This window comes from Salmo salar, chromosome 22 (genome assembly GCF_965601325.2).
Source record: "Salmo salar chromosome 22, fSalSal1, whole genome shotgun sequence".
In the NCBI taxonomy this organism is placed as follows: Eukaryota; Metazoa; Chordata; class Actinopteri; order Salmoniformes; family Salmonidae; genus Salmo; species Salmo salar.
Window position 1 is genome coordinate 56,737,340 of NC_138312.1, and position 23,617 is coordinate 56,760,956.

Sequence of the window (23,617 nt, forward strand, 5' to 3'; positions counted from 1 at the left end):
AGATGTTCAAATGTTCATAGATGACCAGCAGGGTCAAATAATAATAATCACAGTAGTTGTCGAGGGTGCAACAAGTCAGCACCTCAAGAGTAAATGTCAGTTGGCTTTTCATAGTCGATCATTCAGAGTATCTCTACCGCTCCTGCTGTCTCTAGAGAGTTGAAAACAGCAGGTCTGGGACATAACCCACAATTTGTTATTTATTTATTTCTCCTTTATTTAACCAGGTAGGCTAGTTGAGAACAAGTTCTCATTTGCAACTGCGACCTGGCCAAGATAAAGCGTAGCAATTTGACACATAGAACAACACAGAGTTACACATGGAATAAACAAAACATACAGTCAATAATACAGTAGAAAAAAATAAAAATAAGTCTATATACAGTGAGTGCAAATGAGGTAAGTTAAGGCAATAAATAGGCCATGGTGGCGAAGTAATTACAATATAGCAATTAAAACACTAGAATGGTAGATGTGCAGAAGATGAATGTGCAAGTCGAGATACTGGGGTGCAAAGGAGCAAGATAAATAAATAAATACAGTATGGGGATGAGGTAGGTAGATAGATGGGCTGTTTACAGATGGGCTATGTACAGGTGCAGTGATCTGTGAGCTGCTCTGACAGCTGGTGCTTAAAGCTAGTGAGGGAGATATGAGTCTCCAGCTTCAGAGATTTTTGCAGTTCGTTCCAGTCATTGGCAGCAGAGAACTGGAAGGAAAGACGACCAAAGGAGGAATTGGGTTTGGGGGTGACCAGTGAGATATACCAGCTGGAGCGTGTGCTACGAGTGGGTGCTGCTATGGTGACCAGTGAGCTGAGATAAGGCGGGGCTTTACCTAGCAGAGACTTGTAGATAACCTGTAGCCAGTGGGTTTGGTGACAAGTATGAAGCGAGGGCCAACCAACGAGAGCGTACAGGATGCAATGGTGGGTAGTGTATGGGGCTTTGGTGACAAAACAGATGGCACTGTGATAGACTGCATCCAGTTTGTTGAGTAGAGTGTTGAAGGCTATTTTATAGATGACATCACCGAAGTCGAGGATCGGTAGGATGGTCAGTTTTACGAGGGTGTGTTTGGCAGCATGAGTGAAGGATGCTTTGTTGCGAACTAGGAAGCCGATTCTATATTTAATTTTGGATTGGAGATGCTTAATGTGAGTCTGGAAGGAGAGTTTACAGTCTAACCAGACACCCAGGTATTTGTAGTTGTCCACGTATTCTAAGTCAGAGCCGTCCAGAGTAGTGATGCTGGACGGGCGAGCAGGTGCGGGCAGTGATCGATTGAATAGCATGCATTTAGTTTTACCTGCGTTTAAGAGCAGTTGGAGGCCACGGAAGGAGAGTTGTATGCCATTGAAGCTCGTCAGGAGGTTAGTTAACACAGTGTCCAAAGTAGGGGCCAGAAGTATACAGAATGGTGTCGTCTGCGTAGAGGTGGATCAGAGAATCACCAGCAGCAAGAGCAACATCATTGATGTATACAGAGAAGAGAGTCGGCCCGAGAATTGAGCCTTGTGGCACCCCCATAGAGCCTGCCAGAGGTCCGGACACACTGATTTGACACACTAAACTCTATCAGAGAAGTAGTTGGTAAACCAGACGAGGCAATCATTTGAGAAACCAAGGCTGTCGAGTCTGCCAATAAGAATGTGGTGATTGACAGAGTCGAAAGCCTTGGCCAGGTCGATGAATACGGCTGCACAGTAATGTCTCTTATCAATGGCGGTTATGATGTCGTTTAGGACCTTGAGCGTGGCTGAGGTGCACCCATGACCAGCTCTGAAACCAGATTGCATAGCGGAGAAGGTACGGTGGGATTCGAAATGGTCGGTAATCTGTTTGTTAACCTGGCTTTCGAAGACCTTAGATAGACAGGGTAGGATAGATATAGGTCTTTAGCAGTTTGGGTCTAGAGTGTCACCCCCTTTGAAGACACATACCGTTACTCTTACAGACAATGGTGGTTCATTGTTCCCACTTCCAAGCTTTTTCATTATTCATGGTTAGTACTGTGCAAAACAGCAGGAAACTCACTGAGTTTTTAGGATGAAAAGGCTTCTTGTAACAACGCTGTATGCATGCAGAATATTCAAATGAACTGATATATTCTCTGCCTCTGCTACGGAGTTATGGAGAGTTGTTCTCTTAATATCTGCATGTTAGGATCCATAACATCATATTATACTGCCTTGATTTAAACTCACCCATAGATTGACCTTTGAACTTTCATCTTAAACGTACGTTGTGTCTGAAACATCTTCATCTGAAACCAAGACATGAGAAGAAATGTGAGCGTACCAGAGGGCACTGGTCAATACTCTGGGGTAGGAAGGAGCAACACAGCTGTGTGTGTGTGTGTGTGTGTGTGTGTGTGTGTGTGTGTGTGTGTGTGTGTGTGTGTGTGTGTGTGTGTGTGTGTGTGTGTGTGTGTGTGTGTGTGTGTGTGTGTGTGTGTGTGCGGGCACGTGTGTGTGTGGGCAAACAGGTCAACAGTTATAGAAAGCATCAATAATGTGTTCAGGCATCTAGCAGCACATCCAGTGGGTGGTGGAGATAGGCCAGTTATCTGTGTGTTTACCCAGGGAAAAGGTCATGATTTGCAGGGAGCTGAAGGAGCGGGATGAGGCGCTGGGTGTAAACAGGGTTGGAGAGCCCTGACATAGTGATAATACGGCTAGAAAGAAGACTAACATGAGGTCATTACCCATTTCAAAATCAATTAAAATCAGATGTTATTGGTCACATACACATGGTTAGCAGATGTTATTGCGAGTGTAGCGAAATGCTTGTGCTTCTAATTCCGATAGGGAAGTAATATCTAACAAGTACCCTAACAATTCCACAACAACTACATAATAGACACAAATCTAAGTAAAGGGATGGAATAAGAATATGTGAATATATATATATATATATATTAATATATGGATGAGTGATGACCGAGCGGCATAGGTCAGACGCGATAGATGGTATAAAATACAGTATTATACATATGAGATTTCTGTAGTCTGACTGACGTGTTTTTTGGTGTCTGTCTAATCTCCTCAGGTGATATCCGTAATGACCTGTACCTCACCTTGGAGAGAGGAGACTTTGAGAGGGGAGGAAAGAGTGTCCAGAAGAACATTGAGGTGTCCGTTTACGTGCTCTACGCAGACGGAGAGATACTCAAAGTAGGTGTTTTTCTTTTCTCTCCCTGACGACCGTAATATGTCAGATGACCCAACAAAATACGTTACATTTGTTTTGAATATTTAATTTACGATCAAGACTATGCATCTGTACGTTTTTAGTGTTCAGTTTAAAATATGTATGAAAATAATTTAAGTAATTATATGTGGTGACTGTGTGTGCTTGCATACGTACGTGTGTGTCGGTGATTATGGTGTGTGTGTGTAATTACCTGTGTGTGTCTGTGTGTGTGTGTGTGTGTGTGTGTGTGTATGTATGTGTGTGTGTGTGTGTGTGTGTGTGTGTGTGTGTGTGTGTGTGTGTGTGTGTGTGTGTGTGTGTGTAATGACCTGTGTGTCTGTGATTGTTGTGTGTGTGTGTGTGTGTGTGTGTGTGTGTGTGTGTGTGTGTGTGTGTGTGTGTGTGTGTGTGTGTGTGTGTGTGTGTGTGTGTGTGTGTGTGTGTGTGTGTGTGTGTGTGTAATGACCTGTGTGTGTCTGTGATTGTAGTGTGTGTGTGTGTGTGTGTGTGTGTAATGACCTGTGTGTGTGTGTGTGTGTGTGTGTGTGTGTGTGTGTGTGTGTGTGTGTGTGTGTGTGTGTGTGTGTGTGTGTGTGTGTGTGTGTGTGTGTGTGTGTGTGTGTAATGACCTGTGTGTGTGTCTGTGATTGTAGTGTGTGTGTGTGTGTGTGTGTGTGTGTGTGTGTGTGTGTGTGTGTGTGTGTGTGTGTGTGTGTGTGTGTGTGTGTGTGTAATGACCTGTGTGTGTCTGTGATTGTAGTGTGTGTGTGTGTGTGTGTGTAATGACCTGTGTGTGTGTCTGTGATTGTAGTGTGTGTGTGTGTGTGTGTGTAATGACCTGTGTGTGTCTGTGATTGTAGTGTGTGTGTGTGTGTGTGTGTAATGACCTGTGTGTGATTGTAGTGTGTGTGTGTGTGTGTGTGTGTGTGTGTGTGTGTGTGTGTGTGTGTGTGTGTGTGTGTGTGTGTGTGTGTGTGTGTGTGTGTGTGTGTGTGTAATGACCTGTGTGTGTCTGTGATTGTAGTGTGTGTGTGTGTGTGTGTGTGTGTAATGACCTGTGTGTGTGTGTGTGTGTGTGTGTGTGTGTGTGTGTGTGTGTGTGTGTGTGTGTGTGTGTGTGTGTGTGTGTGTGTGTGTGTGTGTAATGACCTGTGTGTGTGTCTGTGATTGTAGTGTGTGTGTGTGTGTGTGTGTGTGTGTGTGTGTGTGTGTGTGTGTGTGTGTGTGTGTGTGTGTGTGTGTGTGTGTGTGTGTGTGTGTGTGTGTAATGACCTGTGTGTGTCTGTGATTGTAGTGTGTGTATGTGTGTGTGTAATGACCTGTGTGTGTGTCTGTGATTGTAGTGTGTGTGTGTGTGTGTGTGTAATGACCTGTGTGTGTCTGTGATTGTAGTGTGTGTGTGTGTGTGTGTAATGACCTGTGTGTGATTGTAGTGTGTGTGTGTGTGTGTGTGTGTGTGTGTGTGTGTGTGTGTGTGTGTGTGTGTGTGTGTGTGTGTGTGTGTGTGTGTGTGTGATGACCTGTGTGTGTCTGTGATTGTAGTGTGTGTGTGTGTCTGTGATTGTAGTGTGTGTGTGTGTGTAATGACCTGTGTGTGTGTGTCTTCCTGTAGGACTGTATCAGCCTGGGCAGTGGTGAAGCCCACATCAGTGAACACCGCTCCTTTGTCCTCTACCACAACAACAGCCCCCGCTGGAGCGAAGTGGTTAAACTACCCATTCCCATAGACCGCTTCAGAGGATCACACCTACGCTTCGAGTTCAGACACTGCTCCAGTAAGTAGCGGTCTGGTCTAGAGATAATCAGTAATGTCATGATAATCGAGTGCTTTGCACGTGTGTGGAGACTTCGCTAGACTGGAAATCTCAATTTCTAACATGTATGAACACAGGAAGTTAGTCACGCAGCTGACCAAATTTGCGTTGTAGAGATTATACTGAAGACAACTCATTTAACAACTCCTGCTTGCTAGACCTTTCCAAAGCTAGCTACAGAGTAAATGTTCAGCAACTGTTGAATACTGTGGCAGAGGTTAAACTTCAATAGTGCTTCTTTCATCTGTGGGCCAGCTATTTGGGGTACATATGACACTTAGTGAGTGATTGTCTCTCTCTGTTCATCCTCTCTGTTCTTCCTCTCTGTTCTTCCTCTCTGTTCTTCCTCTCTGTTCATCCTCTCTGTTCATCCTCTCTGTTCATCCTCTGTTCTTCCTCTCTGTTCTTCCTCTCTGTTCTTCCTCTCTGTTCATCATCCTCTTCTCCACAGCCAAAGACAAGGCGGAGAAGAAGCTGTTTGGCTTTGCCTTCACACCACTGATGAGAGAGGACGGGACAACGCTGTCAGACGAGAGTCACGAGCTCTATGTCTACAAGGTCAGTCTTCTTTCTGCCTCTTCTTTCCATGTTGTTTCCTCCTGTAGTGTTGGTTCCTCCTGTAGTGGGGTTTCCTCCTGTAGTGTTGTTTCCTCCTGTACTGGTGATTCCTCCTGTAGTGTTGTTTCCTCCTGTAGTGGTGATTCCTCCTGTAGTGGTGATTCCTCCTGTAGTGGTGTTCCTCCTGTAGTGGTGATTCCCTATGTAGTGGGGATTCCCTATGTAGTTGGGATTCCCTATGTAGTGGTGATTCCCTATGTAGTGGGGATTCCCTAAGTAGTGGTGATTCCCTATGTAGTGGTGATTCCCTATGTAGTGGTGATTCCCTATGTAGTGGTGATTCCCTATGTAGTGGGGATTCCCTAAGTAGTGGCGATTCCTCCTGTAGTGGGGATTCCCTATGTAGCGGGGATTCCCTATGTAGCGGGGATTCCCTATGTAGTGGTGATTCCCTATGTAGTGGTGATTCCCTATGTAGTGGTGATTCCCTATGTTGTGGTGATTCTCTATGTAGTGGTGATTCCCTATGTATTGGCGATTCCCTATGTAGTGGTGATTCCTTATGTAGTGGTGATTCTCTATGTAGTGGTGATTCCCGATGAAAAACCACTGGCACGGGAGAGAGCTGTTCATAACAGCTTTCCAGACATGACTATTTTTTGGGTGAATTTCCCAGTTATTGTGCATGTAACAAATAAATAGCTCCAATACAGTTGAAGTCGGAAGTTTACATACACTTAGGTTGGAGACATTAAAACTTGTTTTTCAACCACTCCACAAATTACTTGTTAACAAACTTTTGGTAAGTCTGTTAGGACATCTACTTGGTGCATGACACACGTACTTTTTCCAACAATTGTTTACAGACAGATTATTTCACTTATAATTCACTGTATCACAATTCCAGTGGGTCAGAAGTTTACATACACTAAGTAGACTGTGCCTTTAAACAGCTTGGAAAATTCCAGAAAATTATGTCAAGGCTTTAGAAGCTGCTGATAGGCTTATTGATATCATTTGAGTCAATTGGAGGTGTACCTGTGGATGTATTTCAAGGCCTACCTTCAAACTCAGTGCTTCTTTGCTTGACATCATGGGAAAATCAAAAGAAATCAGCCAAGACCTCAGAAAAAAAAAGTGTAGACCTCCACAAGTCTGGTTCATCCTTGGGAGCAATTTCCAAACGCCTGAAGGAACCACGTTCGTCTGTACAAACAATAGTACGCAAGTATAAACACCATGGGACCACGCAGCCGTCATACCGCTCAGGAAGGAGACGCATTCTGTCTCCTAGAGATGAATGTACTTTGGTGCGAAAAGTGCAAATCAATCCCAGAACAACAGCAAAGGATCTTGTGAAGATGCTGGAGGAAACAGGTGCAAAAGTATCTATATCCACAGTAAAATGAGTCCTATATCGACATAACCTGAAAGGCCGCTCAGAAAGGAAGAAGCCACTGCTCCAAAACCGCCATAAAAAGCCAGACTACGCTTTGCAACTGCACATTGGGACAAAGATCGTACTTTTTGGAGAAATGTCCTCTGGTCTGATGAAACAAAAATAGAACTGTTTGGTCATAACCATCGTTATGTTTGGAGGAAAAAGGGGGATGCTTGCAAGCCGAAGAACACCATCCCAACCGTGAAGCACGGGGGTGGCAGCATCATGTTGTGGGGATACTTTGCTGCAGGAGGGACTGCTGCACTTCACAAAATAGATGGCATCATGAGGAGGTACAATTATGTGGATATATTGAAGCAACATCTCAAGACATCAGTCAGGAAGTTAAAGCTTGGTCGCAAATGGGTCTTCCAAATGGACAATGACCCAAAGCATACTTCCAAAGTTGTGGCAAAATGGCTTAAGGACAACAAAGTCAAGGTATTGGAGTGGCCATCACAAAACCTTGACCTCAGTCCCATATGAAACTGAAGAAGCGTGTGCGAGCAAGGAGGCCTACAAACCTGACTCAGTTACACCAGCTCTGTCAGGAGGAATGGGCCACTTATTGTGGAAAGCTTGTGGAAGGCTACCCAAAACGTTTGACCCAAGTTAAACAATTTAAAGGCAATGCTGCCAATACTAATTGAGTGTATGTAAACTTCTGACCCACTGGGAATGTGATGAAATAAATAAAAGCTGAAATAAATCATTCTCTCTACTATTATTCTGACATTTCACATTCTTAAAATAAATGTGGTGATCCTAACTGACCGAAGACAGGGAATTTTTATTAGGATTAAATGTCAGGAATTGTGAAAAACTGAGTTTAATAAATGTATTTGGTGTATGTAAACTTCCGACTTCAACTGTATTCCTATAGAAAAGGTGCAGAGAGCTGCATTCTATCAGCTGTATCTGTGATACGGTAACAACTGTATGTGCTCTCCCTGTATTAACCCTTCCTGGTCACCTGTGTTAACCCTTCCTGGTCACCTGTGTTAACCCTTCCTGGTCACCTGTGTTAACCCTTCCTGGTCACCTGTGTTAACCCTTCCTGGTCACCCGTGTTAACCCTTCCTGGTCACCTGTGCTAACCCTTCCTGGTCACCTGTGTTAACCCTACCTGGTCACCTGTGTTAACCCTTCCTGGTCACCTGTGTTAACCCTTCCTGGTCACCTGTGTTAACCCTTCCTGGTCACCTGTGTTAACCCTTCCTGGTCACCTGTGTTAACCCTTCCTGGTCACCTGTGCTAACCCCCCTAACCCTTTTTTCGCTTTGTTATTATGGGGTATTGTTTGTAGATTGATGAGGTAAATGTTTTATTTAATCCATTTTAGAATAAGGCTGTAACATAACAAAATGTGGAAAAAGTCAAGGGGTCTGAATACTTTCCCAATGCACTGTAAATATACAGTATAAACAGCTTCTAAAGATACAGTTCTATAGTAAATATGCAGGGTCTGAATACTAATGTAAATAAGGTATTTTTTTTATATAAAAAAAACAACAACTGTTTTTCGCTTTGTCATTATGGGGTATTGTGATGTCATTATGGGGTATTGTGATGTCATTATGGGGTATTGTGATGTCATTATGGGGTATTGGGTGTAGTTTGATGAGGGGGAAAAATGACTGTATCAATTTTAGAATAAGGCTGTAACGTAACAAAATGTGGAAAAGTTCAAGGGGTCTGAATACTTTCTGAATGCACTGTATATACACACACATGACCAGTGACCTATGACCCCAACATATAGTGTCCTCTAGTGTACAAAACAGGTAAAAATAACCCTTGACAGACCACATAATACACAACACATAAACATGTCAAAACAGCTCCTACACCTCCTTTACAACCTAAAGTACTATGAACACTTGCAAATAAGTGCCATAAAGGTCAAATTGAATTGGTTATGTATGTACAAAGTTTGTTTGAGCGTAGTTGTGGCTGGTAAAGGAGGTAGGGTTCATCTGGCATAAACTCTGCAGTACCTCACATCCTTCTCTCCTCTCCAGTGTGATGAGAATGCTACGTTCAGTAACCATGCGTTGTACCTGGGTCTGCCCTGCTGTAAGGAGGACTTCAACGGCTGTCCCAACATTCCCTCCAGCCTCATCTTCCAACGCAGCACAAAGGAAACCCTCTGGATCTCCACACAGCTCTCCTCCACCAAGCTTACACAGAATGGTAGGTCTCTTCTCTCTTCTCTTCTCCTTTCCTCTCCTTCTCTCCTCTCTTCTCTTCTCTCCTCGTCTCCTCTCATCTCTTCTCCTCCCCTCTCTCCTCTTCTCTTCTCTTCTCGTCTCCTCTCCTCTCATCTCTTCTCCTCCCCTCTCTCCTCTTCTCTTCTCTTCTCTTCTCTTATCCTCTGCTCTTCTCTCCCCTTCTCCTCTCTTCTCTCCTCTTTTCTCTTCTTCTCTTCTTTTCCTCTCCCCTGTTCCTCTCCTCTCTTCTCCTCTCCCCTTTTCCTCTCCTCGCTCTTCTTCTCTCCTTTTCTCCTCTTTTCTTATCTCCTCTGCCCTTCTCTCTTCTCCTCTCCTCTCCTCTTCTCTCCTCTCCTCTCTTCTCTTCTCCTCTCTTCTCTTCTCCTCTCTTCTCTCCTCATCTCCTCTCTTCACTCCTCTTCTCCTCTCCCCTTTTCCACTCCTCTCTTCCCCTCTTCTCTTCTCCTCTTTTCCTCTCCTCTCTTCACTTCTCTTCTCCTCTCCTCTCTTCGCTTCTCTTCTACTCTCCCCTTTTCCTCTCCTCTCTTCGCTTCTCTTCTCCTCTCCCAATTTCCTCTCCTCTCCTCTCTTCGATTCTCTTTTCCTCTCCCATTCCCCACCAAGCTCACATAGATTACTTGGCCATTGATCCTGATCTTGATTCCACTGCCATTATCTTGTTCCCAGTGGACCTGCTTGCGTTGTTGAAGTGGAAGGCCCACCCAGACAGAGTGATGGACATTCTGGGGCGACTACGCCATGTCAGTGGAGAGGAGATCGTCAAGGTTAGACGCTTACTTTATAGGAAAAACAAATATACATTCTGAATAAATATGGTGAAACGTTCTGAGTTTAAAGGCTGTTCATATATTTAACATTTATCTTCATATCTTCGACAGTTCCTCCAAGACATTTTGGACACCCTGTTTTCCATTCTGGATGACAACACTGACAAGTATGGTCCTCTAGTGTTCCAGTCACTGGTGAGAAACCTTCTGAGAATCTGTACTGTGTGTGTGTGTGTGTGTGTGTGTGTGTGTGTGTGTGTGTGTGTGTGTGTGTGTGTGTGTGTGTGTGTGGGTGTGTGGGTGTGTGTGCGTGTGCGTGCGTGCGTGTGACACTGAATGCCTTTTTCTCCATTAGAGGTATCCACCTCTTGCTGCAGTACTCTATGCAGCGCCTGCTTGTCATCTTCCCTCCTCAGTAATGAGGGATAGTGTGTCTGTGTTTTTAGGCTGAGTCCCAAATGGCACCCTATATAGTGAAGTATTGTCAAAAGTAGTACACTATTTAGGACTCTGTCCCAGTGTGTCTGGGCTGGCCCAGAGCCAGTGATTATTAGGAGCTCCCTCTCAGACAGCTGCCTGCTGCAGGGCCAGATCTCAGGGGAGTGTTTAGACTGGCCCAGACTTCCTCACAACAGAGTCACGGACTTATCCCTCCCCCCAGTCTCCTTCTAGAGGTGTCTATCTATCTGTTGTGTTGGGGATGGAGAGATGAAAGGTGGTCAGACAGAGATGATAGGTGGTCAGACAGAGAAGATAGGTGGTCAGACAGGGATGATAGGTGGTCAGACAGGGATGATAGGTTGTCAGACAGGGATTATAGGTGGTCAGACAGGGATGATAGGTGGTCAGACAGGGATGATAGGTGGTCAGACAGAGATTAGAGGTGGTCAGACAGAGATGATAGGTGGTCAGACAGGGATGATAGGTGGTCAGACAGGGATGATAGGTGGTCAGACAGGGATGATAGGTGGTCAGACAGGGATGATAGGTGGTCAGACAGGGATGATAGGTGGTCAGACAGGGATGATAGGTGGTCAGACAGGGATGATAGGTGGTCAGACAGGGATGATAGGTGGTCAGTCAGAGATGATAGGTGGTCAGACAGAGATGGGAGGTGGTCAGACAGAGACGATGGCTGGTCGGACAGAGACGATGGCTGGTCAGACAGAGATGATAGAGCAGAGCCTGAAATGCTTCCCTATTCTCAGATACAGTGCATTCAGATAGTATTCAGAACCCTTCCTTTTTTCCACATTTTGTGACATTACAGCCTTATTCTAAAATTGATTAAATAAAACATGTCCTCATAAATCTACACACAATTCCCCATAATGACAGAGGGAAAACAGATTTTTCTAAATTTTTGCAAATGTATAAAAAATAAAAAACAGAAATACCTTATTTACATAAGTATTCAAACATAAGTATTCAAAATGATACTCAAAATTGAACTCAGGTGCATCCTGTTTCCATATTTCTACAACTTGATTGGAGTCCACCTGTGGTAAATTAAATTGATTGAACATGATTTAGAAAGGCACACACCTGTCTATATAAGGTCCCACAGTTGACAGTGCATATCAGAGCAAAAACCAAGGTGAGGTTGAAGGAATTGCTCGTAGAGCTCCGAGACAGGATTGTGTCGAGGCCAAAAAAATTCTGCAGCATTGAAGATCCCCAAGAACACAGTGGCCTCCATCATTCTTAAATGAAAGAAGTTTGTAACCACCCAGACTCTTCCTAGAACTGTCCGCCCGGCCAAACTGAGCAATCGGGTGAGAAGGACCCTGACCGGGAGGTGACCAAGAACCCAATGGTCACTCTGACAGAGCTCCAGAGTTCCTCTGTGGAAATGGGAGAACCTTCCAGAAGGCCTTTATGGTAGAGTGGCCAGACGGAAGCCACTCCTCAGTAAAAGGCACATGACAGCCCGCTTGGAATTTGCCAAAAGGCACCTAAGGACTTTCAGATCATGAGAAACAAGATTCTCTGGTCTGATGAATTAAAAAAATATATATATTGAACCTTTATTTAACTAGGCAAGTCACTTAAGAACAAATTATTATTTACAATGACGGCCTAGAAACAGTGGGTTAACTGCCTTGTTCAGAGGCAGAACGACAGATTTGTACCTTGTCAGCTCGGGGATTCGATGTGGCAACTGTTCAGTTACTGGCCCAACGCTCTAACCACTAGGCTACCTGCCGCCCCGAAACCAAGATTGAACTCTTTGCTCCCCATCCAACCTGACAGAGCTTGAGAGGATCTGCAGAGAAGAATGGGAGAAACTCTTCAAATACAGGTGTGCCAAGCTTGTAGCATCATACCCAAGAAGACTCTAGGCTATAATCACTGTCAAAGGTGCTTCGACAAAGTACTGAGTAAAGGGTCTGAATTCTTATGTAAATGTGATATTTCAGTTTTTTATTCTTAATACATTCGCTACATTTGACCAGGAAGTAATACTCTATATAGGGAACAGGATGCAATGATCAAACATAGTGTACTTTAAATGCAATAGGGTGCCATATTGGATGCACGCTCTGTGTAACCTCATCTCAGCCTGGTAAAAAATGAAACAGGAGTGGCGCTTCTGACTGGATCTCTCTTTCTCTCCCTCTCTCTCTTTCTCTCCCTCTCTCTCTTTCTCTCCCTCTCTCTCTTTCTCTCCCTCTCTCTCTCTTTCTCTCCCTCTTGCTCTCTATGCCTAACTCTCTCTCTTTCTCTCCCTCTCTCTCTTTCTCTCCCTATCTCTCTCTATCCCTGACTCTCTCTCTCTCATTCTCTCTCTCGCTTTCTCTTCCTCTCTTTCTTTCTCTCCCTATCTCTCTCTATCCCTGACTCTCTCTCTCTCATTCTCTCTCTTTATTTATCTCTTGCCTCTCTCTCGCCATCTCCCCAACACTCTCATTTTCTCTGTCCCCCCTCACCTCCCTCTCTCTCTCTCTCTCTCTCTCTCTGAATATCTCTCTCTCTCTCCTCTCTCCCTTTCTCTCACCTCAGGTGTTCATCATTAATCTGCTCAGGGACAGCAAGTACTATCACTTCCGTCCCGTCATGGACACTTACATCCAGAAGCACTTTGCTGGAGCGCTGGCGTACAAGTGAGTTTCTGTTAGTCGTACAAAAGACATGACACTGCTGAGGCTAAGATGGTTGACCTTGTCACAGTTGAGCCCCAGCTGGTTATTTGCTGATCAAGATCACACCTTTGTTGTAGCTGTTTTTTCTCTTCAAAGTTAAGTTAGTTTATCTCCTCATCCTTTGATGTGTATGTAGTGGTTTATCATTGATCTAAAGATGAAGTAGATGTGCCATTCTCAGAGAGCTTCAACATTTGTATTTGTTATGGATCCTCATTAGTTCCTGCCAAGGCAGCAGCTACTCTTCCTGGGGTTTATTATGGATCCTCATTAGTTCCTGCCAAGGCAGCAGCTTCTCTTCCTGGGGTTTATTATGGATCCTCATTAGTTCCTGCCAAGGCAGCAGCTTCTCTTCCTGGGGTTTGTTATGGATCCTCATTAGTTCCTGCCAAGGCAGCAGCTACTCTTTCTAGGCTCCAGTGAAATTAAGGAAGTTTATTCAATTTTAAAAACATTACAATACATTCACAGATTTCACAACACACTGTGTGCCCTCAGGCCCCTACTCCACCACTACCACATATCTACAGTACTAAATCCATGTGTACGTATGTGTATAGTGTGTGTGTGTATGCATGTGTCTGTGCCTATGTTTGTGTTGCTTCACAGTCCCCGCTGTTCCATAAGGTGTATTTTTATCTGTTTTTTTTATCAAATTTTACTGCTGCATCAGTTACCGGATGTGGAATAGAGTTCCATGTAGTCATGGCTCTATGTAGTACTGTGCGCCTCCCATAGTCTGTTCTGGACTTGGGGACTTTGAAGAGACCTCTTGTGGCATGTCTTGTGGGGTATGCATGGGTGTCCGAGCTGTGTGCCAGTAGTTCAAACAGACAGCTCGGTGCATTCAACATGTCAATACCTCTCATAAATACAAGTAGTGATGAAGTCAATCCTCCCTCCACTTCGAGCCAGGAGAGATTAACATGCATATTATTAATATTAGCTCTCTGTGTATGTCCAAGGGCCAGCCATGCTGCTCTGTTCTGAGCCAACGGCAATTTTCCTAAGTCCCTTTTTTGTGTCACCTGACCACACGACTGAACAGTAGTCCAGGTACAACAAAACTAGGGCCTGTAGGACCTGCCTTATTGATAGAAGGTAGAGTAGCACTTTATTAGCTACTGTTGTATCAATATGTTTTGACCATGACAGTTTACAATCCAGGGTTACTCCAAGTAGTTTAGTCACCTCAAATTTCCACATTATTTATTACAATATTTAGTTGAGGTTTAGGGTTTAGTGAATGATTTGTCCCAAATACAATGTTTTTAGTGTTAGTTCTAAATATTTCTAACTTAATCATTGCCACCCACTCTGAAACTAACTGCAGCTCTTTGTTAAGTGTTGCAGTCATTTCAGTCGCAGTAGTAGCTGACATGTATAGTGTTGAGTCATCCATATACATAGACACACTGGCTTTACTCAAAGTCAGTGGCATGTTATTAGTAAAGATTGAAAAAAGTAAGGGGCCTAGACAGCTGCCCTGGGGAATTCCTGATTCTACCTGGATTATGTTGGAGATGCTTCTATTAAAGAACACCCTCTCTGTTCTGTTAGACAGGTAACTCTTTATCCACAATATAGCAGGGGGTATAAAGCCATAAATCATACGTTTTTCCTGCAGCAGACTATGATCAAAAATGTCAAAAGCTACATTGAAGTCTAACAAAACAGCCCCCACAGTATTTGTATTATCAATTTCGCTCAACCAATCATCAGTCATTTGTGTAAGTGCTGTGCTTGTTGAATGTCCTTCCCTTTAAGCATGCTGGAAGTTTGTTGTCAATTTGTTTACTGTAAAATAGCATTGTATCTGGTCAAACACAATTTTTTCCATAAGTTTACTAGGGGTTGGTAGCAAGCGGATTGGTTGGCTATTTGAGACAGTAAAGGGGGCTTTACTATTCTTAGGTAGCGGAATTACTTTTCCTTCCCTCCAAGCCTGGGGGCACACACCTTCTAGTAGGCTTAAATTGAAAATATGGCAAATAGGAGTGGCAATATCATCCGCTATTATCCTCAGTAATTTTCCATCCAAGTTGTCAGACCCCGGTGGTTTGTCATTGTTGATAGACAACAATAGTTGTTTCACCTCTTCCACCATCACTTTATGGAATACAAAATGACATTGCTTGTCTTTCATAATTTGGTCAGATATACTTGGATGTGTATTGTCAGGGTTTGTCGCTGGCATGTCATGCCTAAGTTTACTCATCTTGCCAATGAAAAAAATCATTAAAGTAGTTGGCAACATCAATTGGTTTTGTGATGAATGAGCCATCTGATTCAGTGAATGATGGAGCTGAGTTTGCCTTTTTCCCCAAAGTTTCATTTAAGGTGCTCCAAATCTTTTTTCTACAATTCTTTTGTCATTTATCTTTGTTTCATAGTGTAGTTTATTCTTCTTTTTATTCAGTCAAATGATAGTCAAATAGTCAAATGATTTCTCAATTTGCAGTATGTTTGCCAATCAGTTGTGCAGCCAGACTTATTTCCCATTCCTTTTGCCTCATCCCTCTCAATTATAACATTTTTCAATTACTCATCAATCCACAGGGATTTAACAGTTTTTACAGTAATTTTCTTAATGGTTGCATGCTTATTAGTAATTGGAATAAGCAATTTCATAAATGTGTCAAGTGCAGCGTCTGTTTGCTCCTCATTACACACCACAGACCAGCAAATTTTCTTTACATCAACATAATATGAATCACTGCAAAACGTCTTGCATGACCTCTTATAGACTAAATTAGGGCCTTTGGAACATTGGTTTTCCTAGATATGGCTACTATATTGTGATCCCTACATCTGATGGATCTGGATACTGCTTTCAAGCTAATTTCTGCAGCATTAGTAAAAATGTGATCAATACATGTTAATGATTTCATTCCTGTGCTGTTTGTAACTACCCTGTTATGTTGACTGATAACCTGAACCAGGTTGCAGGCACTAGTTACAGTTTGAGTGGGCAGCTTGATGAAAGCCACTCAATATTTAAATAACCCAGAAAATATACCTCATTTCACACATGTTATCCAGATACTGACTGTTAGCACTTTAAGAGAGACTTAAGAAAAGTATCATACATATTTACATGAAACCCATAGCAGTACTAAAAGAAGATCCTACCATTGTCTGACCTATGTTGGTTGAAAGAGATGCCTGTTAATTGAAATGCATTCCAGGTGACCACCTCATGAAGCTGGTTGAGAGAATGCCAAGCCTGTGCAAAGCTGTCATCAAGGCAAAGAGTGGCTACTTTGAAGAATCTCAAATAAAAAATATATTTTTTGATTTGTGTAACACTTTTTGGGTTATTTAATAGTTTTGATGTCTTCACTATTATTCTACAATTTTGAAAATAGTAAAAAAAATTAAAATAAAAACCCTGGAATGAGTAGGTGTGTCCGAACTTTTGACTGGTACTGTATGTTGTGATGAATGGTCTGTCCTGTGTTGTGTGTCCCATCCAGAGAGTTGATCCGCTGTCTGAAGTGGTACATGGACCGTTCTGCAGAGGTTGTGAAACAGGACCACATCCAGGAGGCAATGAGGGTAGGAGAACATGCTCCACTGGAAGATGTTCCTGTCCTTTTGACCATAGACACGGGGCAATGTTTTGAGTTGGGGGTGCTGAAAATGTCCTTGACCATGTCTGTGACCTGACCAGAAAAAAACTCTGGGCCCTTGTTAAATAAATTACAAGGCTCAAAGTTTTTTTCCTGGTCAGCAAAAAGCTGGTCAGAAAACAATCATTACATATGCAATACCTGTACAGTAAAGATTAAATTGAATGTGTTTAGGAGACTACTCAGTAAGCTAGTTGAATAAACTATTAATCAAGTTTACTCATTTATATAAAATATGCCACAATGCAATGTAAAAGTGCTCCCTGTAAATAATAGATTGTATCCGCATTATTTAAAAACTGGATGCACCACCATTCTGTCCTTAGAAAGCATGTCTGGTCACATCCATGTCCCATGGGTCTGTCTGTTTATCTAGCTCTGTCTCTGGGATGGTTCTCCTCAATCCTTTATGTCTGAAAACTATCACAGTTCACAAAAAAATAAATAAGCTTTTATTTATTAAAAAAAATATCACACCTTTTAAAGGTTTCTATGTCATTGTTTCCCCTCCTCTTAATGTTTGATAAAAAAAATCATGGTAGACTGAAACCCCACCAGGTTTATAATACTTATCTTAATCAAATGATTTGTTTTGTAGGCCTACATTAAGAAAGTAATGTCTTTACACGTTGTTTACAGAACCTTGATTTCCGGTTTTCACAAGTGAACAAGACTTGAAAAGTATGGCAATGTGAGACTAACATTTCTATGCCCTTGTCTCCTCTCCCCCCTCCCCCTCATACCCCAGGCTCTGGAGTACCTGTTGAAATTCATTATCCAATCTCGGATCCTGTACTCCCGTGCTACCTGTGGTATGGAGGAAGAACAGTTCAGAGCCAGCATCCAAGAGCTCTTCCAGTCCATCCGCTTTGTCCTCAGTCTGGACAGCCGCAGCTCTGAGACACTCATCTTCACACAGGTTAGAAATCTACAAACACACACACATACACACACACACACACACACACACGCACACATGCACACAGTTCTTTGTGTTGAGCCTGGACAGCCACAGCTCTGAGACACTTATCTTCACACAGGTTAGAAATCTACATACACACGCACGCACACAGACACACACACACGCACACACACACACACACGCACACAGTGCTTTGTGTTGAGACTGGACAGCCACAGCTCAGAGACACTCATCTTCACATAGGTTAAAGTCCTCCCTACACAAAGTACACCCAAGCATAAACATAAAGTAGTCTAGCCTAATAGTAGCCTAGCAGTAGCCTAGCCTAGCAGTACCCTAGCCTAGCAGTAGCCTAGCCGAGCAGTAGCCTAGCAGTAGCCTAGCAGTAATCTAGGCTAGCAGTAGCCTAGCCTAGCAGTAGCCTAGCAGTAGCCTAGCAGTAGCCTAGCAGTAGTCTAGGCTAGCAGTAGCCTAGCCTAGCAGTAGTCTAGGCTAGCAGTAGTCTAGGCTAGCGGTAGCCTAGCAGTAGCCTAGCGGTGGGTCAATGTTGATTAGACTGTCACCATTGTGCAGTTTTCATTACTGATCTTCTTCCCGGACATCAAGATATCTTAGATACTGTATGTGTGTAACTCTGTCTTTAATCTCTTTTGAAGGCTGTGTAGAGAATGACTGGACTTTTTAGTCACCTACTTCCAGACTTCAACCAATCCACCATTGATTATTTATTCCCTCCAGGGAGTGAAGAGACTAGCTACTGTGTGAGGACGCTGTATTGTTGGCATAATCCTCATCTATCCCATCATTACATCAGTTATATCGCTTTCCTCTCTTTTCAGCTCTGCAGCTGCCAAATGTTGATTTTCAAATCTAGCTACAGTAGTTAGTATCTCTTTGCTATTTCAGTTACTTTACAATATATAGTTTGTAATGTTATCTTTTTGCGTAGTTTAATTTAAGTTCCTTAGTTTAATTAACCTGTGCCACTATATTGTCTTCATTTGCCCCCCTTTGCCCACTTTTGCAACTTCCTTATGTACATGTTACCTCCTTATGTCCCCCTCCTCCGGGACCCTCCCTGTCACCTGACTGTCCTGTCCCCTCCTGGTCAGACCTCTCAGGTCTCCCAGCCTGACTCTGGACAGGGACAGCCCCCCGGCCCCAACAGCTGTACTCAGGCCTGGAGCTCCAATGCTCCTCGCCCCTCTCCTCTCTCAGTAAGTAGCTACAGCCCTTCCAGTATTGGCCATCCTCTGACAAATGTGTCCTCTGATCAATTCCGCCAGTTCACTCTGCCATGAAGCACTTCCCATACCACCAACCAACCCCTTTTACAAACAGCAGGAAATCCACCTACCACTTCTCAAATCACCAACCAACCAACACCCCTTTACAAACAGAAGGAAATCTACCTACCACCTCTCAAATCACCAACCCACCAACCAACCCCTTTTATAAATTACTTCTGAAACAATCCACTTATCTCCTCCTAAATTACCAATCAACCCATTTTACAAACAGCAAGAAACTCAACCTCCCTACTAATCTGCCAACCTCCTCCCCAAATCACCTCCCCTTCTGCAAACTACAAGAAATAAACCTACCTCTCGACCGACCCTCAACCATGCCAGCAACCAACCCACAGCTGAAATGAAGCCTTACAAATGTATTTGGTTTGCTTCCTTTGTGTGTTTTTTTGTGTGTGTTTGGTTTGTTATTAACCTTTCCAGTCTCCTACTGTTTCATCATCACGTCTGCTCTCCATTCACCAACCTACACCTCTATCACATCAATCACCTCAATCTGTGTTATGTAATGACTGTGTGATGACTCTGTGTGATGCCTGTCGTGCTTGTAGATACATCCACACTACTTTCCCCAGGATTGTCTCATTTGGACTGTTAGGCCATAGGTGATCCATGGTACCCAGTAGCTAAAGTATCAATAATTCCATCTATGGATGGGGAAATCTCAAATCATTTCTGATAGGATCCCTCAATTTCAAACCTCCTAGGTACATGGTACATATGTCGGATCTTAACTTGATTACTGTTATGTTGTGGAGAACTTTCCTGTTGAGGCAAAAAAATAGCAGATCTCTTTCTCTCGATGTGGGGGCAGTTGTGTCAACATACTGAACATAGTAAGTTGTTATTTTCTATGGTAGAGTAGGTCAGGACGTGACAGGGGGTGTTTGTTCTATGTTTTCTATTTCTATGTTTAAGTTCTAGTTTTTCTATTTCTATGTTGGGATTGTTTGGGTTGATCTCTAATTGGAGGCAGCTGATCCTCGTTGCCTCTGATTAGAGATCATATTTAAGTAGGGGTTTTTCTCTTCCTGTTTTGTGGGTGATTATCTTTTGAGTACTGTGTTTTCCTCTCTGCGTCACGGTTTGTTGTTTTTGTATTTTCACGTATTTGGTGTTTTGCAACGTTTCACAATAAATATAAGTATGTGGAACCACAACCATGCTGCGCGTTGGTCCGATCATTTAAACAGCCATGACAGAATCATCCACCACCGAAGGACCAAGCAGCATGGAAGGGAGCAGCAGGAAAAGTGGACTTGGGAGGAGATATTGGACGGCAAGGGATCCTGGACATGGGAGGAGATCCAGGCGGGATGGGATCGCCTTCCATGGGAACAGGTGGAGGCAGCAAGAGCAGAGCGGAGATGAGAGGAGGCACGATACCAACGAAGAAGCAGGTGCGAGAGGCAGCCCCCCCAAAAAAGATTTGGGGGGGGGGCACACGGGGAGTTGGGCAGAGTCAGGGTGGAGCCCTGAGCTAGCTTCCCGTGTTTACTGTGGGGAGCAAGCAACGGGGCAGGCACCGTGTTGTGCGGTGATGCACACTGTGTCGTCAGGGCGCATTCACAGGCCGGTGCGATCTGTGCCCACACCCTGCAGTTGTCGAGCTGAGTTGAGCATCCAGCCAGGGCAGGTTGTGCCAGCCATACGCTCCAGACCTCCAGTGCGCATCCGCAGCCCAGTACGTCCTGTGACTGCTCCTCACACTTGCCCTGAGGTGCGTGTTACTAGTCTGGCACCTCCTATGCCAGCCCCACGCATCAGGCCTCCAGTGCGCCTGCCCAGTCTGAGGTGTCCTGTTCCTGCTCCTCGCACTCTCCCTCCAGTGCGCATCCATAACCCGGTACAGCCAGTGCCTGCTGTGAGCAGTCGGCCCTTAGTGCACCTCTATAGCCCAGTACGTCCTGTGCCTGCTCCTCGCACATGCCCTGAGGTGCGTGTTACTAGTCTGGCGCCTCATATGCCAGCCCCATGCATCAGGCCTCCAGCGACGCTCCTCGGCCCGGAGCCTCTAGCGACGCTCCTCGGCCCGGAGCCTTCAGCGGCTGTCTGCAACCCGGAGCCTTCAGCGGCGGTCTGCAACCCGGAGCCTTCAGCGGCGGTCTGCAACCCGGAGCCTCCAGCGGCGGTCTGCAACCCGGAGCCTTCAGCGGCAGTCTGCAACCCGGAGCCTCCAGCGGCGATCTGCAACCCGGAGCCTCCAGCGGCGGTCTGCAACCCGGAGCCTCCAGCGGCGGTCTGCAGCCCGGAGCCTCCAGCGGCGGTCTGCAGCCCGGAGCCTCCAGCGGCGGTCTGCAGCCCGGAGCCTCCAGCGGCGGTCTGCAGCCCGGAGCCTCCAGCGGCGGTCTGCAGCCCGGAGCCTTCAGCGGCGGTCTGCAGCCCGGAGTCTTCAGCGGCGATTGGCGGTCCGAAGCCTCCGGCGATGATCCATGGTCTGGTTCCTCTGGGCATACAGAAGTGGGGGGGATCAGCGGGCGGTGGGGGTTCTACGCCCGGAACCAGAGCCGCCGCCTTAGACATTAGTCACCCACCCTACCCTTTGTGTTTTGGGGGGGGGGGGGGGGTTGTTGTTTAGGGGGTTTCCATTGTTGTTTTTGTAGGTGCGGTTGGAGTCCACACCTTTGTTTTCTATGGTAGAGTAGGTCAGGACGTGACAGGGGGTGTTTGTTCTATGTTTTCTATTTCTATGTTTAAGTTCTAGTTTTTCTATTTCTATGTTGGGATTGTTTGGGTTGATCTCTAATTGGAGGCAGCTGATCCTCGTTGCCTCTGATTAGAGATCATATTTAAGTAGGGGTTTTTCTCTTCCTGTTTTGTGGGTGATTATCTTTTGAGTAGTGTGTTTTCCTCTCTGCGTCACAGTTTGTTGTTTTTGTATTTGGATGTTTTGCAACGTTTCACAATAAATATAAGTATGTGGAACCACAACCATGCTGTGCGTTGGTCCGATCATTTAAACAGCCGTGACAAGTTGAGTCATTGGGATCAGGGCTTGCTATCTAAAACAATGCGATAGGGCTTGCTATCTAAAATTACACTATAGGGCAGCTAAGGTCCAATTACTGCAACATTCAAATGTACAAAATTGTATCTGAAGTGCAGCCATACACATCAACAACCGTAGTTTTATACAGCTTAATAACACCAGATAGATATCGGTCTCCACTCGGCTACGACAAACAAGTGTGTGGTGTATCCTAAGGTTACAATGAACTGTTAAAGTGTAGTTTTGTTGTGTCCTGGGGTCGTCTGGTGGTTAGAGCCACTGCCTTCAGCACGTACATATAGGCCTACTGTGTTGTCGTAGGGTCGATTTCGGCCCACGCCCCTTCTGGCACAAATAACCCGATCCCTGATTGACTAGTTCCTCCAGACAGTACAGCCCACAGAGTAACTAGAACACTACTAGTTCCTCCAGACAGTACAGCCCACAGAGAGTAACTAGAACAGTACTAGTTCCTCCAGACAGTACAGCCCACAGAGTAACTAGGACAGTACTAGTTCCTCCAGACAGTACAGCCCACAGAGAGTAACTAGAACAGTACTAGTTCCTCCAGACAGTACAGCCCACAGAGAGTAACTAGGACAGTACTAGTTCCTCCAGACAGTACTAGTTCCTCCAGACAGTACAGCCCACAGAGAGTAACTAGGACAGTACTAGTTCCTCCAGACAGTACTAGTTCCTCCAGACAGTACAGCCCACAGAGAGTAACTAGAACAGTACTAGTTCCTCCAGACAGTACTAGTTCCTCCAGACAGTACAGCCCACAGAGAGTAACTAGGACAGTACTAGTTCCTCCAGACAGTACTAGTTCCTCCAGACAGTACAGCCCACAGAGAGTAACTAGAACAGTACTAGTTCCTCGAGACAGTACAGCCCACAGAGAGTAACTAGGACAGTACTAGTTCCTCCAGACAGTACAGCCCACAGAGAGTAACTAGAACAGTACTAGTTCCTCCAGACAGTACAGCCCACAGAGAGTAACTAGAACAGTACTAGTTCCTCGAGACAGTACAGCCCACAGAGAGTAACTAGAACAGTACTAGTTCCTCGAGACAGTACAGCCCACAGAGAGTAACTAGGACAGTACTAGTTCCTCCAGACAGTACAGCCCACAGAGAGTAACTAGAACAGTACCAGTTCCTCCAGACAGTACAGCCCACAGAGAGTAACTAGAACAGTACTAGTTCCTCGAGACAGTACAGCCCACAGAGAGTAACTAGAACAGTACTAGTTCCTCGAGACAGTACAGCCCACAGAGAGTAACTAGAACAGTACTAGTTCCTCGAGACAGTACAGCCCACAGAGAGTAACTAGAACAGTACTAGTTCCTCGAGACAGTACAGCCCACAGAGAGTAACTAGAACAGTACTAGTTCCTCGAGACAGTACAGCCCACAGAGAGTAACTAGAACAGTACTAGTTCCTCCAGACAGTACAGCCCACAGAGAGTAACTAGAACAGTACTAGTTCCTCCAGAGAGTACCAGTTCCTCCAGACAGTACAGTCCACAGAGAGTAACTAGAACAGTACTAGTTCCTCCAGACAGTACTAGTTCCTCCAGACAGTACAGCCCACAGAGAGTAACTAGAACAGTACTAGTTC

General features: G+C 44.7%; 1 protein-coding gene across 8 annotated transcripts in view; it reads left to right on the forward strand.

Annotated features, from left to right (window-relative positions):
• Positions 1–23,617, forward strand: part of dock3 (dedicator of cytokinesis 3) — a 366,286-nt gene that overhangs the window by 291,955 nt on the left and 50,714 nt on the right. For 5 of the 8 annotated variants that reach the window (XM_045705090.2, XM_045705092.2, XM_045705096.2 and 2 more), the window contains exons 15-24: positions 3,051–3,175; positions 4,807–4,969; positions 5,460–5,566; positions 9,029–9,200; positions 9,905–10,002; positions 10,117–10,200; positions 13,009–13,109; positions 16,625–16,706; positions 17,529–17,699; positions 18,815–18,919. In XM_045705090.2, the coding sequence (XP_045561046.1) occupies positions 3,051–3,175; positions 4,807–4,969; positions 5,460–5,566; positions 9,029–9,200; positions 9,905–10,002; positions 10,117–10,200; positions 13,009–13,109; positions 16,625–16,706; positions 17,529–17,699; positions 18,815–18,919 (1,208 nt within the window). The remainder of the gene's footprint in view (positions 1–3,050; positions 3,176–4,806; positions 4,970–5,459; positions 5,567–9,028; positions 9,201–9,904; positions 10,003–10,116; positions 10,201–13,008; positions 13,110–16,624; positions 16,707–17,528; positions 17,700–18,814; positions 18,920–23,617) is intronic. The other 3 variants (XM_082967703.1, XM_045705107.2, XM_082967704.1) reach the window with 1 other exon arrangement.